Source organism: Aotus nancymaae, unplaced genomic scaffold (assembly GCF_030222135.1).
Source record: "Aotus nancymaae isolate 86718 unplaced genomic scaffold, 86718_ANA_hifiasm-v0.15.2.pri h1tg000004l, whole genome shotgun sequence".
In the NCBI taxonomy this organism is placed as follows: Eukaryota; Metazoa; Chordata; class Mammalia; order Primates; family Aotidae; genus Aotus; species Aotus nancymaae.
In genome coordinates, this window is record NW_026988415.1 from 25,537,234 (window position 1) to 25,551,075 (window position 13,842).

Genomic DNA, 13,842 nt, shown 5'->3' on the forward strand with positions numbered 1-13,842 from the left:
ATTTCTTAAAACTACTGTCTTCAAAGTGACAGCCAGGGTTTCTGAAATGAAATCTACCTAAAGGATTGACCTGCTTCAGAAATCTGTCTTTAAGAAATGCTACCTTCACATCATCCATGATGAAGTGAAGTGATTTTAGGCTGGAATATCTCAAGGGGAAATCATACATTATATAATATTTTAGGTAGAACATTGAAACATATTGGTTTGGGCCCCACTAAATTAGCACATACTATAATTTAGGCAGAGGATATGCTGAGACTTATCTGTAAATTTTCTATGGAATAAAGAGAAACATGGTTAAGACTGAAGGGGGAATGTGTAAACTTTTTTAAGGGGACAGCCTTTAAATATATAATGAATAGACAAATTAGGAAATACTCTTATCTATTTATTAAATAAGTCTTCTATAAGAATATTTACTTGTCAACACACAGGATTAATTTGGAATATTTGTATATTCGTGAAAAAAATGTAAGACATATCTAGATCTGACTTTTCACTAATTCAGTATGGCCTCACCTTCATATAGCCTGAACTGGTGAGATTTTACTGTCTTTATTTCCTCTCTGTTTTATAATGAGTCATTTCTAATGCTGACTCTCTCTCTAGTCTAGTTAAGCTCATTTGCTCTGGTACTGTCCTTAGGCATGCAGAACAGTTGGTCAATGCCCTTTTTATGATAACTCTTTATACTTGAGAAGGTGATTAAACTGCCTCTTGGCTCTCTTTCTTTCACCAGGCTAAACAACCCCAACTCATTTAGCCTTTCCTCGCAGGCCCCATTTTCTAACACTTTAATCATATTTTTGCTGCTCTTCTTTGGATCTTCTCTAATTACTTTGTAACTGTTTTAAGATTTAACCTGATAAGCAGGCCAAATCCGAGGTTTGGCACTGGATAAATATTTGTTTAATGAGTCACTTAGAAATTAAAAGAGGTGGTGAGGTGTAAGGGCAAGAGAACTGTATGAGGAATCAGAAGACTTGAGTTTTATCCTTGTTCTGCCACTTACTAGGATTGAGCACAGGGTTACATCTAAGTAAGTCCTATAAATGTCTCCAAGTTTCAATTTATCATCTGTAAATTTGGGACAAAACCTATCTGCTTTGCCTGCCTCCTATAGTGAGCGTCAAATGAGATTATCTGTGTGAAAACACTTTGTTTTGGCATCAAAACACTATATAAACACTATGTGTCAGGCACCTTTCAAAATAGTTTACATATATTAACTCATCATAGTACAGTTATCACTCTCATTTTACCAGGAACAAATGGAGGCACAGAGAATTAAATAACTTGCCTCAGGTCACAAAGATAGTAAGTGACAGAATCCATGCAGACTGACTCCAGAATCCATGCTCTGAAACACTGTTATGCTGCTTCTTTGAATAGACATGAAAGGTGCAACAAAGCCATAAGGTATATATTACTGTGGTGGAGGATCTCTTCAGTAACAAATAGATAACTCTCAGAGAAGCAACCTCTTCAAAAATTAATGTTTAGATCGGTCATTGAATTAAGCAAGGCAGCTGTCGACCAGTGAGGAGAGCTTCAATAAGCGCAACACAGTAATAGGAATGCTATATTGGGTCATGTCAGTGGTTCATTCACCCTAGTACACCTAAACCTTCTTATGGAAAGTGCTCTTAGTTCTTGAATTCAGGATATCCAGTCTCTAAATATTCTCTATGTACCCTACCAGCCCTTCATGTTTTCATCTCTCTCTAGTGCTGTCCTTTTCTATGTTAATTCTTATATCTGTAAATTTGGAATGCTTCTCTTATAGATTAACTATTAAATAGAGATATGAAAGACAGATTGGTGCCTAATTGAAATTTTCCCCTAATGTAATCTCAAGGGTTAAAAGAGTTTTTTTTTTTTAAAAAAAAGGAGCTTTGGGGAAAAAATATTGAAAGAATTTTTATTTACCTTATGTGTCTGAATATTCACGAGGAAAACCAGAACTTATATCATGACATGGGGAGGTTATGCTATATAACACTATGTTGAAGACCTGCTTGTGTTTTAAAATTGCACCACATTGAGGCATTTTCATTAACACTCATTGGAAATAGAGTGCAATGTAAACTCAATTTATGCCCAAATCTGATCTATAATAAACAGTGTCATAGTGGTGTAACAGGTACTTCTACCTCAGATAGTGGTATGAAATATCATTTTGTGGGAGACTGTAGAAGTTTCCTTTCATAAAAATAATAATCTCAAACAGAGCTTAATACACCCTTGGAGGATGGGAACATCTGTAGGAAGAACTTAATATTGATTGAGTTATAAATGCTATCATTCTAATCAGGATCTGTATATGGAACTATGATAAGTTTACCAAAAGACTGGTTACGACCCAATGAGAAAGGTGATAGATACCTCTGTATTTTAGAAATGTCTTTTAAAAATGTTTTCTATAAAGATATAACATGTTGAAGTTGTTGCTTAATTTAAATAATTTGTTTAATGAAAATTTATTTTCATATAAAGAAATCATGGCAAATTCACTATATCATTGGAATAAGCTTAGGCAGAAAGCTACACCTTTGAGAAAATGTGTATTTTAATAATAATCACATCATGTATCTGTAGGTACTTTTTGCCTCTGGATGGAAATACAGCAAAATTGCGGTGGAACTTCCGAAATGTACTTGTTCAGTCTCCATCTATCCATTCATTCATCCAACACTACGTGCTACTTACTCTGTTGGACACTGGAGATACAATTGTGAAAGAGATAAACCTAGTCCTCCCCTCATAGAATTTATGGCATAGTAAGAACTCCTTAAATGGCAGAGAAAACAATAATGAGTTGATGGTTTTATGACTTTTTTTTGAAAGAGGGAAAAAGAATAAATGAAAGTAACTCTCTATCCTTACCTAGATATTGCTAAAACTTTTCTTTGAACAATATTTCCTGAAACATTGTATAGAAAGTATTTTAAAGGATACTGTGAATGTGCATATAGTAGAAAGGAAGATGGAGAAGTATGACATGAAAAGAGAATAAGTTTTTGAATGACACTAGTTTAGTTTTCCTTAAAGTGTCTGGTAATAATGATAATTTTTCTGTAGCATTTTATGCTTTTAGCATTTTATGCCTTTTAGTCTTAAATTCAAATATCCAAGCTTAATAATGAATATGTTTTGGCCCATTGAATTCTATTTTTAAAACCATAAGTATTTTTCTTATATGCCACTTCTTACTTAAAAATTATACCAACCATGTGATGTAGAGAACATTTTATTTTCTCCATTATGTAGATGAGAAAACTGAGGCATGGTTAAGTGCCCAAGGTCTCACAATTATATAGAATTCAGAGATCTACCCACTGCTTCTTCTATTACATAATGCTGAAAAACCCCAGACTGCAGTATAAAGTTCTGTAAAATCCAAAAGACTTTAACAGAATATAAGATATCTAAGACGCTAAAGTCACTAATACAAAAGAAGAAAAACAAAGTATGACAAGGAGGATGTTCTTCTGCTTTGGGCTATTAAGTAGGTCACCCACTAAAAGGCTATTTTGGTATAAAATTTTAGAGGGCATGTAATACATACACCAACATCACTGACCTGATTCTTCACTTTCAAGATCTAAGAAAATCAAAGGAAGGTGTTTTTTTTTTTTTTCTGGGGGTGGAGCAGGAAGGGGCAGGTAGATCATTTGTGTAGCTCAAGAGAATATTAGTTGAGAAACTTGATTTAACCAGGCTAGTGCTCTAGATTTTCTGTGAAGTATGATTCACTAGAGGTAATGCTGATCTTAACAAGGGGACACTTTGTGTTTCTATGATACAGAATCAGCAATTTTCCTCCTTCTCTTTCTCCTTTCCTCCCTTCCTTCCTTCTCTTCCCTTTTGTTACCTATTGTTTTTTGCATTTCTCTTCTTATGGGGGCATATCTGACAAATTATTAATATTTAATTTGCTATTAAACAGCTCTCCCAGGCAATAGCTGCTCACTACAATTTCAGTCTCTGAAGCTGTTTTGGCCCTAGGTACACTGGGATTGAGTTAGAATGAAAATGTTTCCCTTACAATTTTGTTTATGGCAGTGTGGACACTTTGTTATTAACCGGCAAATTGAAACTTCTAAGGAAAATAACAAACTTTCTTCACATTTCAGCTTGACTCTACCCCAGACAGATCTGGTTTAGGGTGAAACATTTCTTCTAATATTTTTTGGTCTTAAATATCTAAGCTTAATAATGAATATGTTCAGGACAATTGAATTCTATTTTTAAAACCATAAATATTTGTCTCACATGCCACTTCTTACTTAAAAATGGTCTTAAATTGCTCTCTCTCTCTCTCTCTCTCTCTCTCTCTCTCTCTCTCTCTCTCTCTCTCTCTCTCTCTCTCTCTCTCTCCCTGTTTCTGATCTAGAGGGAAAATCTGCAAAAATATAGGCAAATTCAAAACTTGGTGAGTACTGTCTTGACAGTCTGTCAACCCATAGTCATCAAGAATGGGTGGTGATCTTAGGAAGGATCTGGAAATAGTATATATTCCAGCAATGAGGTTCCTGAAACAAAAACCCTATCCTTCTGCACTGCTTAGTCCCTTGTCTGTTCCCTGTTGGATGGAAGGTATGGGAAAGGAAAGGGATTACTTTGAAAGTCAGTTGTCTATGAAACAGAGGTGTGGAGGGGTATGTTCATCTGATAGGTAGCATTAAATTGCAAATACTTCCAGATTAATCATGGTATGCAATTTTCAACAGCTCAGATTTTCTGCTCTTTTCTTCCCCCCCGCCCCGTAGCCACTGAGGAGGAAAAAAGGATTAGAGAGACTATCAAAAACTGTTGGCACGTTTAGTCTGTTGGCTACTTAATTTATTAGCAGATACGGGAGCTGCCTCAGGTTGATAATTTAACATGTTGGCTGGCGGTAAAATAAATCTCACATGTACCTGTTCCAAAATTGTGTTAATCCTTTCGACTTCGCAGTCAATCAAGTATCGCTTTTCCTGCCTCCTGTCCATTTCTTCAATGATGCGCCTGAATTCTTGGACATCCTTTATGTTTCCCACAGACCTTGCTGTCACTTGCCAGTTGTTTTGCACTGCTGCTTCCATAATCGCTTGGAGGATGGAAAATCCTGAAGGAAGGAAAAACAGCTGCAGTGATTTAAAAATCTTTCTGTAGGTATTAAATATTCTACTGAATTTCTATTCACAGTCCATCAGGTGCCTTTGAACCTTATCCATTATGGAAAACAGGCTTAATCATAACCTCAGCCTTAACCCTCCAGACAGTTGGCACTTCCATTTTGTTGTAAAAGAAAGAAGACTCTAAAACTTTTAAGCACCAGGCATCAAGTGTCTACATGAGAGTTCACAGCTGGATTATATTATCTAATTGTTTATATTGACATGCATTATCAAAATATATATGGAACAAAATCAAGAACTTCTTACAACTGCCTGCCATTTTCTTACTGCAGTTGAAGCTCATTTATTTCATCTTCTAGATAAATATAAGCATTCTGCCAAATTTGAAATAACTTTAGTAGAGATAGAGCCTTACTATAATATGACTTCTCCTTACACGGATAGGACTATCCAACTAGGTAAATTATGTCTCCCAAGTAAAATAGTTTTATGAAAACCCGAAAAAGGCAGTTTATAACAAAGATATCATATTGGTGATCTCTCGATCACAACATTATGGAAAAGTTCAGTGCTTTCTCAATTAAATTTACCAGAAATTCCTGGCTCCTTTTTATCTAATTTACATTAGATAACTGTTAGCTGCTATTACCCTAGATCTATGTTGCATAAGAAAAAGAGAAAAGATCTGATGCATGAGTTTTGGGTAACCTTTTTGGAGTTAGGTTTTAAGAAGTTGGGAAGAACAGAATATCTAAAGTATGATCCATAAGAATAGCACAAGAGTTTTCTACATGCTGGTCTTTTAGAGTATTCATGTCTCTAATATTATATTGTATCTATAGTTTTGCTTCTAGTTTGAACCCATATCTGAGTATAACTTCAACTATAGACGTAATTTTATTGGGATATTGCCAAAAGCAGCTCCTTTCTTCCCATAAACCTAAATAGTTTTTCATTTATAGTCAAGTAATGACTAATGGGAGTGGGTGATAGGGATGATTTGCAAAGCCAAAATGACCTGTGCCATAGCAATTTGATGAGTGGAGGAGTAGAGAATGGTAGAGGATTGCGCTGCCCTTTGAGTGTATTCCAGGTTCTGTGCTGTTCTGGGCTCACCCTGTAGTAAGCAGGCTACAATTCAGAATTTTCTTCATTGTACCATAGAAAATGGTATTGACATTTGGAGAACTCGCTTCAGGGAGATGGCAGCAGTGACTCAGCCGGTCATTATGACTCCTTTGTGTGCTGGGTGTATGCAGGAAGATCACAAATGAGACCCAAACACTTGGTAATTTTCAAATGAGCAATTTCAGCACAGGAGCTCAAAATTACAGATCAGAGTAAATTACCGTTGCTTTAAATGTTAATTCTTTCTCTTTTTAAACCAACCATGCATATTTATTTCTCAGATTTACATTTTTCCTGTCGGTTGTTGATATGCTCTGTGTTTCAGTGGGAGTTGAGGGCACATGGTAGGCCAAGGCATGGGATTAAGAAATAAACACAGGAAGAAAGAAATTAAGGCATTTGAAAATCTTTCTTAAGCAGTGTACGATAAAGCCTCATTATTTTGAATCTCACTAATTAAGAATTTATGAAACTTCAGCAAGGGCTGGGTTAAATTTTACTTTTGTACTATTTATGAATAAAGCATTCGCTAAATAATAATGTTAATGAAAGTGGACAGAGTCTTTAATATATTTAAAGTAAACTTTTTTAAAGGCCCTTTAGCTGAATGTAGGTGTTCATGTGTTGAATCAAAATCAGCCTTCTAGCAGTCTTTACTCATTGGTCCTATTCCACCATTTGGGATGACACAGAGCAAATTTAACCCCTTTTTCACGTTGACAGTCCTTCACATTTTTGAAGGCAGTTAGCATGTTTTCCCTTAACCTTTTCCTGGGCTAAAGATGTCCCAGTTCTTCCATTGTTACTTTTATGGCATGAAGACAAGTTCCCTCACTGTTCGCTCTCTCCTATGGATATCTGTCAATATTTTATTGATCCTGATCATTCCAATGTGGTCTGATCAGTGTGGATGACAAGGAAATTATTGCTTGCTTTGACCATGGGTTGTTATTTTAGCAGCCTTTGCCAATATTTTTAAATAGCCAAATTATGTTGTTAATTAGTATCAAGCTTGGATTCAACTAAAACATGTCAGTTCTCTCCATAGAAATCTTTGCTCTGTAGACTCACCATCCATGTATCAAGATTTATTCCATTCCAACCTGCTTTTGTCTCCCTTTGTTTAATCCCTCACCCCATTCCAGTCCCCGCTTCTCCCCTACTGTCAAATTCATTCAAATCTGGAAAATGGTCTCACTCACTTATTCAGTACTCAGGCAGCCACACTTGTCTGTCCCTTTAACAGGCACATCTGTCTACACCTGCAGACCTTTCTGGATAATCTTCTTTGCCCATGAAACCTCTTTTACTGACTTCTCATTAATTACTCCAGAAACGAGTAGATTTAAATTCATGGTAAATTAATTATAAGCAATGGAGAAACAGGTTTAAAGAATTATATCACAGACATTTAAAATTTTAAAATAAAACTGGATAAACAAATTATAGTAAATACACATACAATACTATTGTTTAAAAGAGCTCAATCTGTATATACTAACAAGAAAATATTTCTGCAGTATATATAATATATTACGTAACAGGTAATAATAGAAAAAACAAGCTGTAAAATAGCATTTATGTTATAATTCTATTTTTGTAGATAAACCCTATGTTTCTATATGTATGGAAAAAATCTGAAGAAATTAGCAGAGTTATCTCCGAGGTGTAGGATTACCAAAACTTTTATTTTCGCTGTCATTTATTTATGTAAAATTTGGCCCTTTTACAAGAAGCAGGCATTATTTTCTGTAAGTACAAAAACAATAAAGATGGAAAAGAAGTGCAACTCCTGCTGTCCTCTCAGAACATAGGCTTCTGGAAGACATAGATGATGGATGCGTGCTCCTTTGTAGGCTGCATACTGCCACACATGAGAGACCTTATACTAAACACGGATTTACAGATCTTTTTATACTTCTGTTCTTTGAACCATGTTAATGCATTACCTATTCAAAAATTAAGTAGAAAAAGCACACTGATTTTTTAGTGAGGGCATGTCTGGGGCCTCCTGGGCTATGAGCCTTGCTCACATTTTTTGAGCAAGTCAGAACTGTGGCTGAATACTGCAGTGTCTTTTACCATGCAGAGTTTCTCTGTGTTTGCTTAAGCATGTGGCTGTGTACTATAGAACCCTGGGGGGAATGGTCACCTCAGTTCAGTACATGTCACTGAGCAGCCCAATAAATCTTTTATTTCTTTTCATACCTAATTTATTCTAGTTTGACTATTTCCTGATGAAGCTGACCAAAGAGAGTAAATGTGAGCTTGAGGGAGAAAAAAAGAGAAAAATTTGACTAGGGAGGCAGAGAAAAAAAACAGGCATTGTGCTTGTAGGAGGGGAGGTACGAAACAAAGCCCTGGCTTTATAAAAATAAGCCTGCTGTTTTAGCAGCTTCAGAATTGTCATCCACGCTCTGAGAGCTTTAACATGCCCAGTTTTGCAGCACTACTTTTATTTGAGCAGCAAATTCTCTCATTCTGATTCCAGACTGCTGTTGCTCTCCACTTTCCTCTTCTTCCTCATTTTAAAGAATGGTAGTTATCATATAGGTAACTGAGTGAATGCTAGATTGTCACCTGCATTATACCAATATAACATAGGTTGTGGCAAGGAGTGGGAAAGCAATTATGGATGAAGAACTGGGCTGTAGCTATGACCAATTTAATCCTACTGGACTGGTGGTTGGGCTATTCTTGGCAAATAAGGTGTGACCATCTTGGTAAAGGGTAGTGTGGTGGATACTGTGTTGTACCACCCAGATCCTCCTTCAGCACCACAGAACTTATTCCTTCAGTTGTTGGGAAAGTTGTGACTTAAGGCTATGACCCCTTCCTGGGGTATCCTGCATCTAATGAGTGATTACTATGGGGTAGAAAGGCACAACCCTTATACCCCCGGTGAGATAACTCTAAAGGTAAGTCATCCTAGCTTCAGATCCCCCATGAAGGGTAAGCTGAGGCTTTGTTATGACTGTAACATAGCTCATTTTCTCCTTGTGCCTAAACCTGTATCCTTCTCTTCTTCCCACAATTGTTGATAATGAGAGTACCACCCAATAAATTTCTTGCATGTGAATCTCTATTTCCGTTTGTTTCTGGGGGATTCATCTGCAACTATGAGGTTGACCTCATGACAGGGATAGCATCAGATACAAAAAGATCTCAAATATATAATTGTCAAAATCATTTTCACAGGGGGAAAGAAGGCCAGGATTTTGTTCAATGTATAAACAAGTGAAAAACCACTTCATGCCGAACACATTTAGTATTTGATCTGAAAATACAGAAGAACAATAAATAGGATATTGACATATGGAAATTCATAAGAAAGACACCCAAGAAAATATAGTTGGGGATAATTTTGTTTCTGTTGTGCATCTTCCAACAGGGGCCATGACCATCTGCGGTCAGCTGTGAATCTGGACCGGATCTCTCAGAGCCACATCATTTGTACTTCTGACAGGGTCTTTTAGCAGTCCCCAAAATGATGGAAGTTGCTAATATTGATGTACTGGCTTCTCATGAGTGTTGACACTTAGAGCAATTTGTACCTGGCTGGGATTCTCAGAGGGTTTGCCACAAGGCACCAAAAAGGTTTACTGGCCCTCTCAAAATGTTCTAGAGAGGCAAGTTGGTTGTCCAGTAACCTATGCTAGAAATTACCTTTTCAATATTTTCAGATTGATAAAGAAAGGCTTACAGTGGCCCATGAAAACTCCTGTAGCTTGCAATTATTAGACATAGAACCACAGCATTACAGGCTAGTACTCTTACAGATGACTCAGACAAGTAGGATACAATTTTTAAAGCTCTGTAACTCTTTTCAAATGAAATTTTTATGGAAGCCCAATATCTGAGACAGGTAAACGTGGAGCTTCTTGGGTTTGAGGGGTGGTGCTTAGACAGGGGAAGTGACTTGCTAAATATTACACAGTTAGTTTAGAATCAGAAACAAGACTGGAATCTAAGCAAGCAGAGCTTGAGCTAAGGTGAGGCAGGTGAAGCACTAAGGGTAAAAATTCAAGAAGGCACAAGTGCAGCCTCACTTGCCTTGCCCTAGTGTTGACCCTATAAGCAAGTCTCTTGGCTTCCAATTTAGTGGCCTTTCAAGTGCCTCATCTCCAACTTACTTGATAGCTCTCATTTTAAGATGACCCTTGGCAATATTTTGGTATGGACTGAACTTAATTCCTCATATCCTTTTATCTTCTATTTTTGATGTCACACGATATCCTAATGTTCCCTTCCCTGTCTCCCCAGTACCTCGACTAGGCCTATCACTACCAATTCCAGCCTTTTCCTTCCTCCTTCCCCATATTAAAACTTTCCTGTCCTATGTTCAACTCCATCAGCACCCTGCCTTTTTCCAGGGGCCAGCATAAAAATAGCTAATGGCTTCATGTGTTATCCTTTCAGTGAACACACGTACATTTTAGCAGTGACCTTAACATGAATGAGTTTGGAAGGAAAACAGAATGTTGACCATTGATTTTGGGTCTGCCCATCTTATGGGGTCATTCAGATGATGAATTTGAAAGTTGGTGATGTGCTTGATGATCTTATGGAGTTTTACAAATGAGCAGCTGGTAGATATGGGATATCTCAAGCTGGGCACAGTGGTTTATGCCTGTAATCCCAGCACTTTGGGAGGCCGAGGCGGGTGGATCACCTGAGGTCGGAAGTTCGAGACCAGCCTGACCAGCATGGAGAAACCCTGTCTCTACTAAAAATACAAAAATTAGCTGGGCATGGTGGCACATGCCTGTAATCCTGGCTACTTGGGAGGCTGAGACAGGAGAATCGCTTGAACCTGGGAGGCTGAGGTTGTGGTGAGCTGAGATTGTGCCATTGCACTCCAGCCTGGGCAACAGGAATGAAACTCTGTCTCAAAAAAAAAAAAAAAAAGATATGGGGTATCTTAGGGGCCAGTAGAGTGGGAAGACAATGGTGAGACAGGTCCCCAGAAGGTTAGTGTCCATTCCTGTCTGTGTTACTCAGCTGAAATCAGCTGAAATTTTTTTTTTCTTTTTCTGTGTCTTCACCTGCCTCTGTGACTTTCAATGCTGGTTGCACATTACAGTCACCCTCAGAGGTATAAAAAATGGATGGCCAAGCCTGCGCTGAAGCAATAAAATCAGGATCTCTCAAAGGTATTCCTGGGCTTTGTTTTGTTTTATTTTAATCTCCCCAGGGGATTCTCATGTGCAGCCAGAGTTGAGAATCACTGGCCTATTCTAAGGGCTACCCAATACAAATGTGGCATATTAAAGCAGCCTTTTTTTTCTGATGTGTTCCTCATGACCAGCAGGAAGGTTCTGGGTGAGAAAGGCATCATTCAAGGAGGGCTATACACCACCTAGACATCAGCAAATTAAGACAGAGGCAAGAAGGGAGGGCCCAGGCCAGGGTTATAAATTACTTTTTCCTGTGGTAGATGAAGAATCTGGAAACGTCGACTGCAGTATGTGGGAAGCAGACCCAGATGTACTCAAAGCATTTTACAAATGTCTTTCCTCTTCTAAGGTAGCATCTGCATATTTCTCTCTAAGTATAAAATTAATGTGTGTTCAGTTTGGACATTTGGGAAAACACAGAAAGTACAAAAATTAAAAGAAAAAGTATAGGTGACTTTATTCCTCTTTCCGTTCTATCTTATATAAATAGACTTCACACTTTTTGTTTTAGCAAAACAGATTGTAATGCAGCCATGCATCACTTAACAATGGGGATATGTTCTGAGAAATGCATTGTTAGGTTACTTTATCATTGTGCAAACATAATAGAGTGTATTGACACAAACCTACATGGTATAGCCTCCTACACACCTAGGCTATATGGTATAGCCTATTGCTCCTAGGATACAAACCTGTACAGCATGTTACTGTACTGAATACTGTAGGTGATATGGTTTTGCTGTATCCCACCCAAACCTCAACTTGAATTCTATCTCCCAGAATTCCTGTGTTGTGGGAGGGGTCTGGAGAGGTAATTGAATCATGGGGGTTGGTCTTTCCCATGCTGTTTGGGTGATGGTGACTAAATTTCACGAGCTCTGATGGGTTTGTCAGGGGTTTCTGCTTTTGCTTCCTCCCCATTTTTTCTCACTGCTGTCATATAAGAAGAATGTTTTGCCTCCTGCCATGATTTTGAGGCCTCCCCGGCCATGTGGAAATGTATGTCCATATTAAACCTCTTTTTGTTCCCAGTTTCAGGTATGTCTTTATCAGCAGCATGAAAATGAACTAATACAGTAAAATGGTTCCAGTAGAGTGGGGTATTGCTGAAAAGATACCCAAAAATGTGGAAGCAACTTTGGAAGTGGGTAACAGGCAGAGGTTGGGACAGTTTAGAGGACTCAGAAGAAGACAGGAAAATGTCAGAAAGTTTAGACCCTCCTAGAGACTTGTTGAATGGCTTTGACAAAAATGCTGATAGTGATATGAACAATAAGGTCCAGGCTGAGGTGGTTTCACATGGAGATGAGGAACTTGTTGGGGACTGGAGCAAAGGTGACCCTTGTCATGTTTTAGCAAAGAGACTTGTGGCATTTTGCCCTTGCCCTAGAGATTTGTGGAACTTTGAACTTGAGAGAGATGATTTAGGGTATCTGGTGGAAGAAATCTCTAAGCAGCAAAGCATTCAAAACCTGGGTGCTGTTAAAAGCATTCCATCTTAAAAGGGAAACAGAGCATTAAAGTTCAGAAAATTTGCAGCCTGATGATGCAGTAGAAAAGAAAAAACATTTTTTGAGGAGAAATTTAAGCAGGCTGCAGAAATTTGCATAAGCAGCAAGAAGCCTAATGTTAATTCCCAAAACCATAGGAAAAATGTCTCCAGGCCATGTCAGAGATCTTCACAGCAGCCCCTCCCATCACAGGCCCAGAGGCCCAGGAGGAAAAAGTGGTTTTGTGGTTCAGGCCAGGGTCCCCGTGCTGTGTGCAGCCTAGGGACTTGGTGCCCTGTGTCCCAGCTGCTTCAGCTATGGCTGAAACGGGCCAGTGTAGAGCTCAGGCTGTGACTTCAGAGGGTGGAAGCCCTGAGCCTTGGCAGCTTCCATATGGTGTTGAGCCTGTGGCTGCACATAAGTCAAGAACTGAGGTTTGGTAACCTCCACCTAGATTTCAAAAGTTGTATGGAAATGCCTGGATGCCCAGGCAAAAATTTGCTGCAGGGGTGGGGCCCTCATGGAGAACCTCTGCTAGGGCAATGCAGAAGGGAAATGTGAGGTCAGAGCCCCCACACAGAGTCCCTACTGGGTCACTACCTAATGAAACTGTGAGAAGAGGAGCACTGTCCTCCAGACCCAGAATGGTAGATCCACTGACAGCTTACACTGTGCACCTGGAAAAGCTGCAGACACTCAGTGCTAGCCCATGAAAGCAGCTGAGAGGGAGCCTGTACCCTGCAAAGCTACAGGGTCAGAGCTGCCCAAGACCATGGGAACCTACCTCTTGCATCAGCATGACTTGGATGTGACACCTGGAGTCAAAGGAGATCATTTCGAAGCTTTAAAATTTGACTGCCCTGCTGGATTTTGGACTTGCATGAGCCCTGTAACCCCTTTGTTTTGGCTAATCTCTCCCAT

At 38.5% G+C, this 13,842-nt stretch overlaps 1 protein-coding gene across 5 annotated transcripts in view; it reads right to left on the bottom strand.

The window, feature by feature from the left end:
- Nucleotides 1–13,842, bottom strand: part of GRIA3 (glutamate ionotropic receptor AMPA type subunit 3) — a 335,194-nt gene that overhangs the window by 168,020 nt on the left and 153,332 nt on the right. For all 5 annotated transcript variants that reach the window (XM_021676443.2, XM_012475444.3, XM_012475435.2 and 2 more), the window contains one exon: nt 4,926–5,113. In XM_021676443.2, coding sequence (XP_021532118.1) covers nt 4,926–5,113 — 188 coding nt within the window. The remainder of the gene's footprint in view (nt 1–4,925; nt 5,114–13,842) is intronic.